We start from the raw sequence: 18418 nt of genomic DNA on the forward strand, positions 1-18418 counted from the left end.
GCAAAACTTAACCTTACTTTCTGTGTTGCTCTCTTTGCCTTTTCTTCTTGCTGCAAAATGCTGACTCACTGAGGAGCTGAAGTGACAACTGCAATATTGTAACCCCTGTGTGGCCTTTGGTCTGGACAGACTGCACTAACAGTCACCTCTGCCCAGTCTTCAAGTTCACAAGCAAAGCATGACCTTAGAGGGAATGAAATTCTGAATTCAATTATAGTAGAATTAGACAACCAGTTAAAGCTGTTTTTCCATGTATGCCTGTAATATCAACAAGGGAATATGTGGATTTACAAAAGCCCCAGGTCTAAGTGCACTAATATTTTTCAAAAGAGTCAACCCCTCCAAATCTGGTCAGTTAATAGTGTTCAATTCCCTGGTCCTCCAATCATTAACTAACATTAGCATCAATTGTGTGTGCCTGCAGGAGTCAGTATGATAGCTTAATGCAGTTTTAAACTGTGTTTGGAGCTAAGTAATTGCAAGGTATAACTGCAGGCAGGTAATAAGGCTGGCTGGCAGAGGTAGCAGTGTTAAGGAACAAGAAGGGGAAAGAAAAAAAATGGTTTAGTCGGCTAGTGCGGGCCTCAGGGAAATTAAGTCTGTGGTCTCCAAGGCTCAGAATGCCATTGAGGCATAGTGGAGTGTGGCTCTGTGTGGGGCGTGTGGATCGAGGATGCTCGAGCCAAAAAGTACCGTTATGTTCAGGATTAACTATCTGACACCAGAGCCATTGAGCTTGAGATGTGACAACCCATGCACGGCAGAAGTAAAAACATGACTAATGCAAGATTAATGAAGTAAAAAGCCACGAGGGTGGGATGTGGATGAGATCAGCCACACTAACGATAACATTAGAAGGAGAAAGATGCCATCTTCATGTGGGTTTTATGGAGCAATAGAAAGGATATTCAGAGTGTAAGAACGGCCCAGAGCTCTGAGAAATTGGGGCGTGGTTATTGGGGTATATCAAAGGATAACAAATGTTGAAAATGTATTTGAAAATGGCAGGTTTGCGAGGGGTCAGATCACAGGGGCATTCACACATTCAATAAATATATCTGTAAATTATAACAGAAGAAGATGTTTGCGTTTCCATTCCAGGACTAATCTCCTGAATTTTTCACAATAATTCTGTTGTTTTTTTTAACAAACCCCTTGAGCAAACCTTGTTGGACAGTTGGAGGTCTTCAAGAGAAATGATTGTTATTTACAACAATAACAACATATTACAGACTGGATGATTGCATTGGAAATCAATGCCATTTGATCTTTCCCTGTGTGACCCACAGGTGAAATAATCATGCTGATTTTTTTTTCGCTTACCTTTGATCAAGAGATGGAAAGCAACAAGAACACAGGACTTTGACTATAAGTATATACGTAGGACTACATGTGACCAACAGTCCTCCTTACCATCGCAGCCTTGCTCCACCTGGCCCACCCTGTGGAGGGCATCTGCAATCAGGTTAGGGAGTCTCCCGTTCAGGTCCACAGAGGCCAGACAGCCCTGGTACCCGTCCCGGGATGCAATCAGTTTGGGCAGATTACTGTACATGCTCTTTGTCACGCCACCGATGTACAGCTCTCCTGCAAAACACACACATGATAGCTATTATAGAAAGAACTAAAGCGTAGATACAGAAATGTTTTTACTGCTTCTAGATATGCGATATGAGACAGAAACCTCACAAGCCTTTGTTATTGTTTCTTTTGTTCTTTTCATAAATCATGAATGCAATTATTCAGCCTTTGTGATTGGTTGTGTAAAGAGATGAATGGTGAACATTGTGAATTACTCAGTAGGACCTGGACAAGACTAAAAGATGCTATGTGACTTTACATTTCGGAGAGGGTAAAGAGTGATAAGTTGACCTGACTTCAATTTGGATAAAGATAAGCATTAAGAACACATCTTTATATTAAATGTTATACACTATAAAGCAGAGTCTGTATCAGTATCAATATTAAGAATTAAACATATTCAGACAAAGAAAGCTTTCACTGAAAAGAGCAACAACTTTAACTTGAAAATGCAATATACATCTTTGATACAATTCCAAAAAGTAATTTTTGTTTCAATTTCTGTGCAAATGAGATAAAAACAGTGCCTGTTGCAGTAACATCACAAAAAAAACGCTTAAAAACAAAAACTATTCACAGTTGTGTGAGACACATTTTTCTGTAATGCATTTTTAAATAATCAAAAGATTTCATAAGTAAGGCAAGAAATGTGTCGCATTATTCTCAGAGTGCAACAAACTTGTATATGTTTGTGCTGGATGTTCAATGAAGAAGTCTTGACCTGACTAATATGGGCTCTTGTCATTTTGAATGACTACAGGTGTAATGAAAGTGTTTCAGCAACATGTCAACAAGTGTACAAATTGGCACTCCCATAAACCAGAAGATTGCTCAGTCAATAAACACCCTGCAAATAAAATTGTTGGAGAAGACTGTAAAAATAATTGCAACCATATCTGCAGTATCAATGAAATATATAATGTTGTTTCCCTCTAGTGCAGGTTTTATTCCAAATCCTAACATCACTCAGAAAATTGGGAGGAAAACAGAATGTCACGTCGTGATCCAAGCATTAGTACAGCCCAGTCAATAGATACTGTAACGCAGTCATTTTAATGGGACAAAAATACAGTGAGAAAGACACAGATTATCGCCGGGCCGATTATCGGTGCCGATATTCAGCGCCGATTTTCAGCATTTTGAGGCATATTGGCATCGGTCTTTTTTTTTTAATCCGATGGCCGATAACAGATCAGTTTCAAACCGGGTTATTTTGGCTCTGATGCAGCCGCGCCTCTCTGTCTGCAGTCTCTACTCTGTCTCCAGCATTGTCCCATCCACAGCACCATCTGATAGGTTACACACAGAGCCAGGTAACAGCCAACCCTCTACAACTCACAACTACTAGTAACGTTACTGTGAGCCCAATAATGCCATATAAACATAAGCGGCAGCTCTGCTCGCTCGCTGCTGAACATATCGATATAGAAATAGTCTGTGATAGTAGACGTGATGTGTGTGCATGAGAGAGACAGAGAGAGAGACAGAGAGAGAGAGAGTAAAAACATAATGATCTCAATTCAGTCCAGTTTTATTGCAGAGAAGCAGGTTGAGAGGACGGCTAACGTGAGTCTCTCCTATTGCTATTGTACTATTTTTTCATCTATAGTAACAATCATTAGCAATGTAGCAGCCTATCTTTATAAAACTTCAAGAAGCCATTTATTTATTTATTTAAATTTTCAGTTAACTTTATAAGAGATGCTGCTGAGCTTTGGCACGCCCTGCACTTTTTGCTTTTGTTTGAACTGTAAACTTTATTTACAGTTGAAAACTTCGGGGAGCTATTTCTTTGTTTAAGTTTTCATTTCACTTTATTAGACTTGCTGCTGAGCCTTGGAGCTCCCTACACTTTTTATTAGACAATAGTAGGGCTGGGCAAATATTAAAAAATGACAATGGCCATGTAAAAGTTCCGAAACCTTCTCCATGTTTGTTTAGCCCGCTTCATCCGCCATTCTTTTCTTTTCAGACTGTTTCCTGTGAGCGCTGCAGCAATAAGCAACATACAAGGCTCGCTCACAATGAACTTTTACAAAATAAAAGCCGGTGAGCAACATTAACAATAAAAATAATAAAGACTGCGTTAAATGGGAGACAAATAATTGTCGTCGATAATGAATTCATTAGTTAACTCTTATTTATTTATTTTAACATTAGTTAAAATAAATTCTAAAAATGTTGCAGTGTTGCAGTTTGTATGACACAAAATTTTGACGCCAATATTTTCACTTTTACTACAAATGAATATCGGCTCCAAATATCGGTTATCGGCCTCCTTCAATACTAATAATAGGTACCGGCCCTGAAAAAAACATATCGGTCTATCTCTATTATAAACCTTCACATTTTGGTTACAAGCTAAAAAATTGCTGGAAAACACACATCACTGCTACGTGTGCTATTATATATTACTGTGATTCCATTGTCTACTCTATAGTTTGTGAGGCACAATCATGTAACTTCATATCAGAATGTTCATTGATATGAAAAAAAAAACTATATTGTACTTTGCATGGAAAGATCTGTGCAAATCAGGAAGTGAAGAGGGTAGAGATTGAACCGAAATAACTAAACAACATATCTTTTGTATATAATACAAAGCACAAACTACCAACTATGTTGACTGATTTGTACAAAGTAAAATGTTTTATTAGCTGCTGCTGTAAAAGCGTATATGAGCTAATATATCTAATATATAAAAGTGACTCCTGAGAACCACAGCGTGTGCCTTTGGAGTGCAGCACAGTACTGATCCACTGCAGGTGTGTACTACCATCTACACGTAGCAGACAAAAATTACAATCACCATGACACAGGAAAATTGACTTTTCCAAGCCAAGCAAATGTTAGTGTCAGGAGATATACTCCTGCGAGATGTCTCTGACAAAGTGCTTGTCATTACAGAGGCGGCAGAGCATGTTTTGATGATTACCTGATTCAAAGGAGTAGCTTACACTTGCCATGAATAGATTTTACAGCATCAACCTGAAGTACTGGAAATGGCATTTGATGTATGAAAGGATTTTTATATACTGTACTCTCCGGAAAGAAAAGGAGGGTGTACACAGTGGAACTCACTTACGAAGGAGGCAGAAATTGTGAATCTTAAGCAAGATGATAAAGCTGGGTTTTGGGAAATCTCAGTGCTCAAGCACAATTATGGTCTCTTTATATTACAACATAAAAGGGAAAGAAAGCCCATCCACTTTTAAACCCAATTATATTCCCCCTCTATCTATCGCAGCCCTCTGTTCCATGAAGTTTTGCAGAAAATGCCGAGTGAAATTACAGAAAATACAAGGAGGCCTTTGATGTAAGGGCATATGAATAAACACGGTTTGAAATGCTTCAGGGTTTTCATATCATCAAAACCTCTACTTTATGCTTTATCTTTAAGGAAGCATAAAATGAACATCCTGCAGAAACTTTCCATATAGGGGCGAATTCCTTCTACACAGATAAGATCATCAGAAAAACCTCCCGACTCAAAACTAAAAAATATTTTTCACAGCTAGAACTGAGAACTTTCAACTCAGAGGCAATGAGCCACAAGGGCAATTATAAGCGGACTTTGTGTAATGGAACGAGTCAATGATGTTTGCCAACTCCTCTCTAGAATTAATGAGCACTTGACACTTCATATTTCCCAGCCAGGGCTCCCGGACATTATAATCAATACAATGAATTCATTAACAGTCCAGCTGAGTTATGTCCTGAAATCAGGGCTGTAAGAACCATTTAGTGAACACGAAATTTTCGGTGTAAAGTTCATCTCCAAAGAGCAAACAGTATATTTCTGCAGAAGCCAACATCACCTTTGAGACTCCATTGACTGGCTGCATAACTACATACAACAAACAAGAGAAAAAGCAGCGCTGTGTCAGATGTACTGTAAAATGAGGTATGCAAGTTTTGATTTCTTTCAGTGACGTAAAGACTATAGAAGGAAAATAAATATGCAGTTTGCATACATGCACCCACTCAACGCACTGGGCTTCCTCTATGTTCAGTTTGGACTCAAATACAGATCTGTTTGGGTGAAGTTTTGACTTTGTTCACTTGGTCCTTGATTGTTTGTTCCAAAGCATGTTTCAACTCTCCCCCACTATTATTTCTATGCATCATGGCAGTAAGTGAAAGTTCTTGTGTCTAACATCTGAAACTGGCCGCGAGAAATGGTAACATGTGAAAGATTCATAATGTCTCACAAAGCACTGATGCAATGGCTCAACATAAATTTACATGACCGCTCAACATAATCTCTACAATTAGGCTTATACTTACAGAAAAACAGTAATCAGTAATCAGCAAAATAGTCAAGACTGATATATGAATGTGCTGAATACATTGATGTTAATTAGACAACTTTGAACCTATTCCAGACAAAACGCTTGCAGCTCTTAATGACTGTTTTAGACTTTGAAAGTAACAATGATGATAAAAAACTTTCTTCCAGAGACCAAGTCCAAGTCTAACCCTGGGATTTCTCTACCAAATGGTTCCAGTGTTGGTTCGGAGCCAAAGTCTAACTAAGTTTTGACCCCCCTCCTCTTTGCTAGGCACTTCCTTTTTGGGGCTGGGTATAAAGGCCATCCAGACCTACAAAAATGTTTAAAAATCCAAAGCCAGAGTAGAGACCAGTCTGCTTAATTCAGGAGAGAACAATGTGAGCTTCAATATGGATGTGGAGTCAGAGCAGCAGTGGAAGAACATTGAGCTCAGTGGCATTTTATAGGGTTCCCATTTGTGCCAATTCACATGCACACTGCTTATGTCCACTGATGAAACAAAACATCTGTCCATGTTTAAGGAACTTTGAGAAGTAACTCAGTCCTTTAGAAAAAAACAGATGGCCAACCTAACAAAACATTTGATTGTGTGAACTGAAAATCGGGACGAATATCTGGCCCAGTAGAGCTTCAAACAAAGATTCATGTAAATATTTTGCGACACATTTCACAACGTAGATATTGTGTATCTATGCTATGATTATTCCATTTTTTATTAGGATTTAATCAACATATTGTTGTGATTTTGATACCTCGTGTGGACTAACAGATGTTTCTGTTGTCACTGAGAAGGTAGAGGGGTCATTTTTGTTGTCAAGTTTGTTAGCTGACTCCCAATCTTTCCGATTCTATGTGTCAGTGTCCTTGACTAAGATAATGAATCTCAAATTGCCCCATAGTGTATTCCACTGTAAGTCGCTTTGGTTCAAAGTGTCTTCTAGATAAAAGTAATTAAGTGTAACTGTAACATGACGCTTATCTCATGCGTGAAAGACATGCACAATGTTGAGGCTCTAGATACAGTCGGAAACATGGGACAGCTGGTGTGGATGGTATAATCTGTTAATATAGGGAGTCAAAATGAAAATCAGAATGTTCCTAATGTGTCACACACATGCCACACTCGCAGCTCCACATAACAAGGCAAGTTAGAGGCTGCAGTACAGTGGAAACGGAGACAGGACACTGCAGTTGTGTCAGTATGTTTATGTAACTAAAGTTCAACTGGCATCCGCCACAAAGGGCAGTGGGCTGTGTGTACGCTGGAGTTTTATGCAAACCACAGCAGGTAGTAACCAAGTCTGGCTGGTTTGGTAAAAAAATATAGCACATAGAGTCTACACAGTATTTTGATGGGGATGACTAGTAAGAGGGTTTCCCACATACTCTCAAAGCTAAAATTCCACCCACAACCTATTTTTTAAAAACAATTCTTAGAGAAAAAGAACATTGTTTACACGTAGTTTGATACAGTCTTTTTCACACTACTGGCCATGTCTGTGCGTAGATAATTTGGTCTAAAAGCTAAGCAAGCAAGAAACTTCACAGTTCCCATTTTATGAATTGCATATTCTTTGAGCTATCTGCAGGAAGAATGAATTTCATGCATTTACACTCACAACTCTCAAGTTAACATCTGTTTTCTTTAATACCGGAAATACTTTTTTTTCCCCTTTTCATGAGAAGATAATGTAGTTTGGGATTTTCCTATTATGGGCAAGTTCTGATTTTTATTATTTTTTTTAAGATAAAATGTTTAAATTAAGCTATTCATTTTATCTGGTCAAAACACTGTCTGCTCAAGACAAGAGTTATATTTCATCCTAGTCTATAATTGGCTCCCAAGTGATGTGATGGTGTTGCTGTTTTTGCACATATCTAGCAATGCTCCAATATATATTGTTTATACCCATCATTAAGAGAGGTCTGATAATGAGAAAAGGCCATGAATGGATAATGTCTGATCTCCACTCAATACTCAGACTCCCTCTTGCCAATTCCCCAGTGAACACAGAGCCCACCATTAACTTTCATTAAATGCTCTATTAAGAAGCTTTGCTTCCCTCTTGATTCCTCACTCTTTCTGTCCTCCATTTCTTGTTTTGCTTCACTCGCATGGTGGCTCTAATTGACTAAGATTGAATCATTACTGATCACAAATACAAAAGCAAATGCAAACACATACACACACACACACACACACGCTCTTATGTTGTGGGCTGTGCAAGTGATTGCCTTTCAGGATGCTGTGTATTACTGGTAGGGCAGAAACAATAGCAAGTAGCAGGAAGATACAGGGGATCTGATTGCTAATTAGAGAGGCGCTACAATTCTGCAGATGCCACAACAAGATGACTGGTGTAAAGAATAAATGGTGATACTGCTGAAGTGTTTATTGCTGATGCTAAATTGTAAGTTGTAGAATTATAAATTGTACAATCGTGTCGCCTGCTCCGTCTTCATATTTTGGATGTGTATGTCTGAAAACAAGAGATATTGCCACACTGAAGGCAAATAAAGCTCTAATTATTTGATAGTGTGCACTTTTTCTTTAGAATCGGTTTATTTTTGCGTAATTTTACTGTAACCACAGGTTATCCCACGAGACCCCACAAGGGTCAATTCTATTGTGTTATCTTATATTTTGTATACTTTAATCAGCAAAAAAAAATGTATTTAGACAATTGAAAGACAGAATTTGGTACAAAGTTCTTTAATAATTTATCCGACTGTGTTCATCATGCACCTGTTTTGTATTTTGTCTTGTATCCCAACTTTGCTGTGATTTCCAATGTGCTCAGTAAAATTCCACAGACCGCAGAAACCGTGGACCTTTTGGGCCAGTTTCCGAATGATATTTCAATTAACATTAGTATGATACCAGTAATTATACAGTTGCACTGGTATGTTTGTTTTTTAAGTTGGAATAATTTGTTCATGGTCTCAGCACAATATAATCATTTGATTGGTTCATATCTATTAGATATTTGCTGTGTTTAAGCCTCTGCACATGGAATTAATTAAATCCTTAATATCAAATTTAACAGTATATCTTACAATTTATAGCAGCTCTTTAATTATTTATGGCTTAGTCTGCTGTATTAAATCACACATAATCCAACATACCCTTAATTTTCCAACCAAAATATAATGAGGGGTGAAAAAAAAAAGACGTAAAACAAACAGAGAATAAGATATGCAGCTGCTGGCTTCCATCACAGTGTTTTATTTACCCACACCCTATCAATTGTTATCCAAGTTCTTGACAGAGCTGTGGCAGAAAATGTGCCAACGCTTGCATGTGACAGAATTTAAAAGATTGTATAGTCACCCAGGCAGGCATTATCACACACTTTGATGCTTTAATTCTCCCTCTATGAGATGTCACTCTGAATTCAGTGTTCTTTCATTTTGCCCTGGCTGAGCTCTCATACCACTAGAGTTTTCCCCACTTTGCTCAGCCACCATCTTACACTATCTAATTTCCTATATTTGTCCTCATCTCCTTGTCTTCCATGATCTTCTTTTCCTTTCACTATCTCTTTGCTACTCTCAACTGTACCCTAAAAGATTTGGCGCAGACGTCCGGACATACAACAGTACTTTTGAAGTGATAATATCCTCATTTGAACTGTGTGAGTGTACCACTGTTGTTACATTCAGTACTCTAGATATATTCAACAATTTTATCTTGGATTCTTACTGTACAAGATATGTAAAAAGGCAGTTTATTTATAGCATTACCAAAGACTGCTGTCAACTGTTCTATTCTCCACTGTCCATCGAACAATTCTGCAACTTCACTACATTATTGTCTTGGATGTTCAACATTAGAGAAGCTCAAACAAGTTTAATATCCACAATTTTGTATAAATAACTTATAGTTACAAGATATTAATCCTTAACCATGTTATGGTAGTTTTCTAGTGGATATTTATGATAGACTAGTACATTCTTTTTTTTTTCTTGGAACAAAAGTGTGAAACAATTTGTGATTCAGATAAATCTAATTAGATAAAGTTGATCAAGGGGAAACAGGAGGCTTAGATATATGTACTAACACATTCTTTTAAAACATTTCTAATCACTTGATAAAAGCCTGACTAGACTGATTATTCCATTTGGATGGAGTTCTGGATGGTTGGAAATGTTTCCCTTTTACAATAAGACTCCGATGCAAGTAAGACTGGTGGCTGAGCGATGACTGGAATGGGAAGTAAGGGGATGTTTTTAATATTGAATATAAATACACCCATGACAATATCAAATACTTTCGGAGGAATAGTATAAGTCAGGAATCTACCATGCCAGTCAAACCCCAGGTATCTGTGATGATATGGAACGGACCAGTTCCATTATCTCCTGAATATACCTGAAACTCAGAGTTTATTAGGTTTACTGCTTCATGCATTTGGGTAATTTTCTAAATAAAAAAACTGTTTATACAGTCTCTCTGGAGACAATTTTCAACAGCTTTTACATAAGAATGTTTCATTGTATGCTTTTTACTTTCATTTTTCACATAAACCACATCTGCTCGTCATTGACTTATGGCCCTTTTCCCTCTGTCAGCTCTCCCATCAAAAGCCGTATACGTTTTAACAGATAGCTCCAGAAAACAAAGTTTCTTTGACCAAATCATTTGTGTGCAGATGATTTAAGGACAGAGAATCAGAGCACCGTTCTGTTTTCTAGCATCATGTTTCGATGTACAACCAGTTTGCTGTTCCACATCTACATACTGTTGTTGACAACAATTTGACATCAGATCATTAATATGAATTATACTATCTTATGTCTTTGAAATTTCCTTCATATGGTGATGGCATATGTTAACTTCCATGAACTGGTAAAATTAGAGAATTCTTACTAAAATATCTTTTGGAGCACCTTAAAGTAATGTTTGTATTTCTTCATCTATTGATTATTCTGATTAAATGGTAATTTGAACACATGCAATGATTAGTGCATACTAAAAATTGTCATTGCTCTTGGTGTAATTTCAAGCCGTGAATACTTCTAATTTGAAGCTAACCAAAAACTATAAAGTACTTTTACCGGTCTTAATTTAAAAGGATGGAAGGAAGATAGAAAATCATTTGAAAAATTATATTTAGATCAATTATCTGATCATTTGAGGCTACAGAGAAGAAGCAAAAGAATATGCTGAATACAAACTGAAACCAAATGCACAAATGTGATCACACACCCAATCAGAGGGAGAGCTGTGTCCATGTTGATTACACAGCTACTGAGGAAGCTGGCTTTGAACAAAAGGGGATGATGAAGAGGAAGAATGAGGAAGATGAGGCTGAAAAAAAACAAAGCTCTTAGTAATGCCGGAGTAAATTGTAACATAGGACATGTGAGTGTGCGAAATAAACTGAAATACTTTGCTCTACTGCTGCACTCATGCTACCTAACCTATCATTTGCTGAGGGAAGATGAGAGGATAAAAAAAAGAAGAGGAGAACATGATTAGGACATGAATACATTTTTTTTTTTAAAAGAGCACAACGAATTTGGAATAAATGTCTCTAAAGCGCTATTTGACTGTAGCTTGTTACATATAACATTAAGCGATTCATATATATGTTACAGAAACTTTATTCAGTCATTCACTCATTGTTAATGTTTGCATTAATGTTCATCACAGTTCATTCAAATGTGACTAAAACTGACAGACAGAATCACTGTGAGTGGGCGGTATTTGCCATGTGAGACTGGACAGTCGCACTCTTCTCACAGCATGCCATATTTCCATAACACATTAGCATGTCAAGCACACAGTGGGGTTAACTGTAAGCAGCTGAAATTGTCCTTTTTATATGTGTATAAAAATTGTTTTCCCACTAAAAAAGTCATATGTAACTGTCAACAGCATTTTGCGAGACAAAATGGTGGTGGATGGGACCTGTAGAAAATATTGATAAATAGTCCAAATGAAAGAACCTGTGCTGAAGCAAATTATCTTAGGTAAAAAATGAAAAGCACCATTTTTTTGGCTGCTCTGAAAAGATGAATATATGTCAAATTAACCCACCGCTGCTTGGCCTGTCTGCTACCGTGGCTGCAGCAGTTCAGATTTGTGCCATGTTGAAAACGAAACATATTTGTTTCTAGGGCTGACTGAATCCGACTGCCAGCTAAAAATGATATAGAAACACACCAGAGGGGTAATTCATACAGAAATGGCACATTCGGTTGCCACCAGATTAACAGAGAGCAGAGCATATCTGAAAGGGGCTTATAAGGGGAATAAAAGGATGTTGCTGAGTAATGAAGGGGATAAGGCCGACTGTACTGATGATAGTGCAGATTAAGACAAATTAATGGCACAGCATGGATCAACTCAACACCTCTCTGAAACAGCTCAGACTGTCTTCACCTTCCTAAAGCTCTGCAGGCATATGTGCCACAGAAGAGACTGAAGAAACTGCTTCAGACATTTATACTGTCTGATGTGTAGGCTAATCCAGTTATTCTCAATGTGTGATTTGTTTAGTTATTATTATGCAAATAGTTTCAGGCACTGCTTTGGCAGATCTTCATTACATTTCCTCCTCCCTCTTCTGTCATTCCCAATCCTACAGCAGGTGCAAAGCGAAGAAGTGTTACAAAGAAAATTGAATTTAGTCATCATGCTGTAATTCACCCTGTACACATGTATTTCTTCCCTTTCTCTTCCCAATAATGTCAGATTACACACGAAGACTTCCTTTTGCCCTCGGTTCGCTGTTTGTACTCACAAACTGGTATTGTTCCTAAATGAATGATAATCTCAGAATGATCCGATTAAACTAAATAAATGGAAATTTTGTTGTTATTTTCTTTACACCACTTATCTCTCTGGTCAGTTTCAAAACCCTGAGACTCTGAACAAGCACACCAATATCTCAAAGCCTTCAAGAAAAGCCATGTTTTATCACGTGTCGGGGAGCCAATTCCAACCCTACGATGAATTAGTGTCATGGTCTGAGATATTATTGAACATGCTCCTTGCTTTCAAAGATTTATTGTAACAAGCAACTAAAACATTGCAGAAATGAAATGAGCTATTTGTATTTAAATCTATAATAACTGGAGAGTTTCAGGAAAAAGTGCTGACAGTTTTGTCTGGACTTTTCCTGCAGTTGTTTACACAAGCACATCACAGCAGGAGACTTTCTGCAGGAGATGCGCTCCCACAGCAGCATGCAGGGCACAGCACATGATGTAGAAATTAGGCTGGGGAAATTGCTGTGTTTTCTGTACAACACAATGAGAAGAGCAGATTAAGCTGTTTGTGATTGTGATATGAGATTTGCATGCATTTGTGCAAGATCAAAATAAAGGGGAGCGAGTGGAGAGCAGCACACGGGTCCACAGAAAGGACAAATGCTCACAAGCACACGCTGGCACAGAGGCAGTAAATGCTCCTGAATATTTGCTGACACATTCATGTACCCACTGATGTCCAGAAGATTTTATAAAGGGACTGGTGGAAAAAATATTTCAGGAATCCAGTACTTAGTGGCTTAAGAAAGATATCTTTGGTGTTTCAATGAGCATGCATATGCTGGCCATTAGAAAAGCTGTAAGTTATAACATCTCCACAGTGGTCTGGGGAGTCTTTGCATGGATATCTCATGTTGTTTTACAAATTGGTTGTCAACTTGTAATTTTCTCCCCTAATACAGTTGCATTTCTTTTCTTTAGATTAATGGTTATTCAGACTGGGGTGGCAGTGCAGAAGAGGGAGATAAGATGAAGCAAAACCAAATGATGACACAAAACAAAAAGGATTATTCTAAAATGACAGAGAGTCTTGTGCTACAGTAATGATGTTTCATCCACACACAATACAATAGGAGTACAGCATGAAAGGATGTGTGAACACTTGCTCAGTTTTCTGGTGTAGACCAAAGGAGAAGTTTAGTCCCATTTTGCTTTGCCGTTCACACTGGCTTCATCATAACACATTATAAAGGAAATGAAGATGAGTTTACACCCTGATAGGGCAGCTTAAGACTTCCAGTAATGTTTTATGTCAGGATAAATGAGGTAATTGTACCTGTGTAGGCCTATACCCTTTACCATTGGCATTGACACAAGGAACTTTTGCAAACATATAAAGTCAAGGAGTGACAGGAGTTACTGTAATGCACACCCGACTGCAATAAACAGCAAGAAAAGGTGGTTTCAATACCTGCACTCAACTGCATTGAGCAACATGTTTAGAAGTACAAAGTAAGCTTGAAATCACGAGTCATGCACTGTTTGCTTGTGTGTAATTGATCTGTGCTGCCTTCATTTCTAAATCACTTTCCTTTTTCAGTGGGTTTTGGTGAACTTATTAGGTGTGTTGGTTGGTTAACTTGAGAAACTGTGAATGTGTTCACTTTGTTCACCACTTATTCCCTCAGCTGCTGTGTTCTTGAGCCATAGGATGAGAATCAATGAAAAAGCTGCCGTGCAGCTGATCATCTTGATCTACGCTGTTGGGTTGATCAGCTGGCTGATTTCTCTTTGCATGTCATCTTCATACTCACAAAATCTATTCATTTTTTATTTTTTTAAACTATCAAATACCACCTAAGAGATCATATGTTTCTGCCAGTTTTGCACACACTTGAAATTCTCTCAACCAGTTTCATGAAGTTATCACCTGGAATGCGTTTCAATTAACAGGTGTCTTGTCAAAAGTTAATCAACTACTTGACTCTTAATGGCTTAATAGCTGGTTGTTTATCCTCCCCTCCCTCTCCATTTCCAAACCTTTCTTCAAAATGATGTTTCAATTTGTTTAGCATTTGTTCAAAAAACACAGATTCAATTACATCTTTTTATAATTCAGCACAAGTATAGCTCATTAACAAGCATCTTCAAAGAAAGGGACAAGGTATGACAAATTACCCCTGCCCCCTCCATATCATCAACCTAAAGAAATCCATTATGTTTAATCTACCGACTTTAACAGTCCTCATTTCTCATCACTGTACTTAACGATGACAGTAACATCTTTGACTTTGTCATGTTCTCTGGGAAGTAAAACAGGTTAGTACTCTTAGAGGAAAGGACATCAGTGTTCACTTATTTTTCCACATGCTTATTTCACCTTTAAAACCACAAAAATGCATAGATCAAATAAAACGGTTCTGCAACACCAGACAGTTCCTAAAATAACAACTGCAGCTATTTGCTTAATTTACTTGACCAACTTCAAGATTTTATTGCTTCACTTTTAAGAATTTGGTTGTGACTGTTGAAGACTAATGATGTGTCCTTCCACAAACTGTTGTATACTATGAGATTATTTAATAAAACATGTTACAGGACACAGTGAAGGGCATATATTCTCATTGGCTTTAATAACAGAATGTTATCTAATTAACCTAAAGTATCTCTGGTTGAATGTACAATAGTATGTGCAGCGCTAATTTATTAATGATCAATAGATCATTGTTATATCAAGCGTACTAATTGGCACAATGTTGCATAAACAAATGGAGCCTATTAGCCCTTGTCCACCCCCAGTGGTGGCCCTGATATAAGTGTTTCACAAGATGAAACCTGGCCTATAATTGCTGTTGATTGTTGTCAGTGAAGTGGTTGCTGCTAATTGCTCCTGCTAACTTCCCAGGCGGAGGAAACCTAAAAAAGATAAATTAACTAAATAAATGGAAAAAAAAGAAAAATGCATAATAAGGCAAGACAAAAGGCTCTTTGACACTTCTTTGCAGCAACTGCAGATGCATTTGGAAAGGCCATTATTTCTTGGATCAAAGCAGTGAAAATCCATCCTCTGGTTTCTTTTTCTTTCTGTGTGCATTTGTCTAAAATCTTACTCATATATCATCAACAGTAATGATTTGTGATGGAGTGATCCAAAAGATGTAATCATTTGGGATGTAAATGATCGTAAAATAAAAGGGGTGGAGGCGATGGGCAAAGAGGGGTTCAGTGTCTTGACGTTTGAAGTGAGAAACCTGGGACTGAATGAATAACCTTCTGAATGAAAGACCACTATACCTGCTGAGCCGCATATATCTGTATTTAGCTTTTAAGCCTAATGCAAAGTGTGCATTTACACAAAAAAATTACAATATACAAAATAATCATATCTATAGAACAATAAACATGAAGAAAAAGTCAACAATTTAACAACAAATGCTGTATGTTTTTTATTTCATGTTTCTAGTTTCTACTGTACGTGCATGGCTACACTCAAACATGTTGGTTATGTGTGCCTTTATGCTGAATAATCAAGTAAGTTCCAAAAATATGCACTCACCGTGACTTGATTTTAAGCCTAGAGTGACTTGTATCATGTCTAACCTCCAAAAGACATTTCTATATTATCATGATGCCCTATAATACTGAAAAGCTTCTATTGCATATGTGATTTAAATCTTTGAAAATGCACTAACATGTACAGTCAAACAGGTTACTTCAGTTAAGGAATATGGTCATTTCTTGCTTTAACTTGATTTTCCTAAAGTCATATTCCCTGTGTGGTGTATGTTCAACTCGTCTTGCTTTCTCTAACTAAACCACTCACTAATATCCTCAGGGACTGTGTGAGTGTGTTGTTCCCTCACCATGCTTTTACTGACAAAGAGGGATGCCTTGCAGATTTTTTTTGGGGCTGTCCAAAAACAAAGAGAAAGAAGACAGAGCACAACCCCCCCTCCTATTTTCTCTGCACAATTACACAGATAAAGCTTGGAGAACTGGGTTTCTCTGTCTTTGAAATGCAGCCTGAAATGGTGTTAAAAGAGAGCAAAGAGATTGTGAAAAACAGCTTATTGTTGCCATTTCTTTTGTTTGATTTGTATAGCTTTGTGTATGACTGCTGTGCACTCTGAAAAGCACACATGGCATGTGCGCAAATGTAAGAGGGGAAAACAACTGTGCTAAAAAGTTTTGTAGTAAATGTTGTTGTATTTTGTCAGGAGACCTCTTCCACCACATTTAGACCTGATAGTGTGCTCTTGTGTTTACAGTGTTTGAGCTGCGCATGATATGCTGGCAGGGGGATTGTCATGGTAGAACCACAGAGAAACTTCTGAATGCCCAATCAGATGGGGGAATTGGGGAGAAAGACACCCCCCTCATCCCTTCCAGGTCCTCTGAAACAAGATTTACAATTCTTCCCACTAACACTGAGATGCCTAAATCTCCGTCTCTTGCAGGCACAAATTGCTCAGACAAAGAAAAGAAACTCTGAAAATCAGGATGTGTTACACGTAGGAGCTCACATATCATTAACAAAAAATGGATGGTTACTCCCCAGTTACGCTATGTATATGATGTTGATTGGTCACTGAGGAGCTTCCTTCTGTTTTATTTGAGGACAAAAAGCATTCGGTGGAGTATCTATTATTCAGAATATGCGAATGGAGCCATTTGGCTCCTAGTTGGAGAGCCAAGGGATCTTAACTGTGCATGCTTAGTTGCTAGTGTTTTTATAAGAGAGTGGTGCAATTAACTTGCATTACAGAACAACAGTTACAGTGGACAACTATGCTTATTTTAAAATCACATGATACATTTACATTTTGTCAACTGTAAAAACATCTAAGGGTAGGTGCCCATTTAGCATGTTAAGTGTGTTTCCTTAAGTTTTGGAGATGAGGATGGAAATGGCTCCGAAAACCTAAATGTCATGCTTCAACACCTGCAGGACTGCAGCACACCAACAGAAAAATCTCACTTTCTGCCCCTTAATGATGCTTCTGTCTAATAGTTAACTGACAGTAGCCATTGCCATATCTTAGATGCAAGTAATAAGTCAAAAAAATATTCCTGATCATGGACATTTATAATTTATCTTTTCTTTGTTTTTTCTTTTGTTTTTAACTATATCCATAAGTTAACAATCCCTCCACTGACAGTGCATCCTTTTGAAATGAGTGTAAGCTCTGCAATGACAGAGCTCTACTCTGTCTTAGGCCTCTGAACATTTTGTTTCTTAACTTTGTCTGCCAACCAGGGCAAGAACGTGGCATAGTGTCATTCCTCTACCTCCTGCTTCCCCATGCATGATTTTCCTGTTCTGTTGCTTCATGCATAGCTCAAAAGGCAAAACTAAGAAAAAAAGAAAACAGTAAGCTGGTCAATAAATCATATTCCAAGAAAAGCCCAGGTCTTTGTTTGATCTTATGACTCCTCCTAGCCTTCAGTGAGCTGAGGTGCTCACACTGACTTCTAATGTATTTTACACAAAGACCCCGGAGAGCACTCTCTGCACTCTGGACTCTGGGACGTGACATAGGCAAAATGAAACATTCAGCTGCAATCTTTATATTGGTGCATGAAAGCATTTAAAAGATTTTGGCGATCCTACAGCTTGTCCTCTCTTATTCACTGTTAACATATTTCGTCCGTACACCTTTTTCTTTACTTGGCCCCCTCCATTACACATCAGAAAATGTCACTTTTAAGGTCTAATGCCTACTATTACAGAACCTAAGCTGCGCATTCCAGTTTCCCAGCAGATCTAATATACCTATATACCCTTGAGAGCTCTGTAACCATAGCTGTTATTTCAAAATGATGCACAA

The 18418-nt window shown here is 37.8% G+C and overlaps 1 protein-coding gene across 5 annotated transcripts in view; it reads right to left on the reverse strand.

Moving 5' to 3' along the window:
- nrxn2b (neurexin 2b) overlaps positions 1-18418 on the reverse strand; it is a 634570-nt gene that overhangs the window by 265710 nt on the left and 350442 nt on the right. For all 5 annotated transcript variants that reach the window (XM_072375804.1, XM_072375805.1, XM_072375806.1 and 2 more), the window contains one exon: positions 1414-1587. In XM_072375804.1, the coding sequence (XP_072231905.1) occupies positions 1414-1587 (174 nt within the window). The remainder of the gene's footprint in view (positions 1-1413; positions 1588-18418) is intronic.

The sequence above is a fragment of the Leuresthes tenuis genome, unplaced genomic scaffold, assembly GCF_036924035.1.
Source record: "Leuresthes tenuis unplaced genomic scaffold, fLeuTen1.0.hap1 SCAF_22, whole genome shotgun sequence".
Taxonomy (NCBI): domain Eukaryota; kingdom Metazoa; phylum Chordata; class Actinopteri; order Atheriniformes; family Atherinopsidae; genus Leuresthes; species Leuresthes tenuis.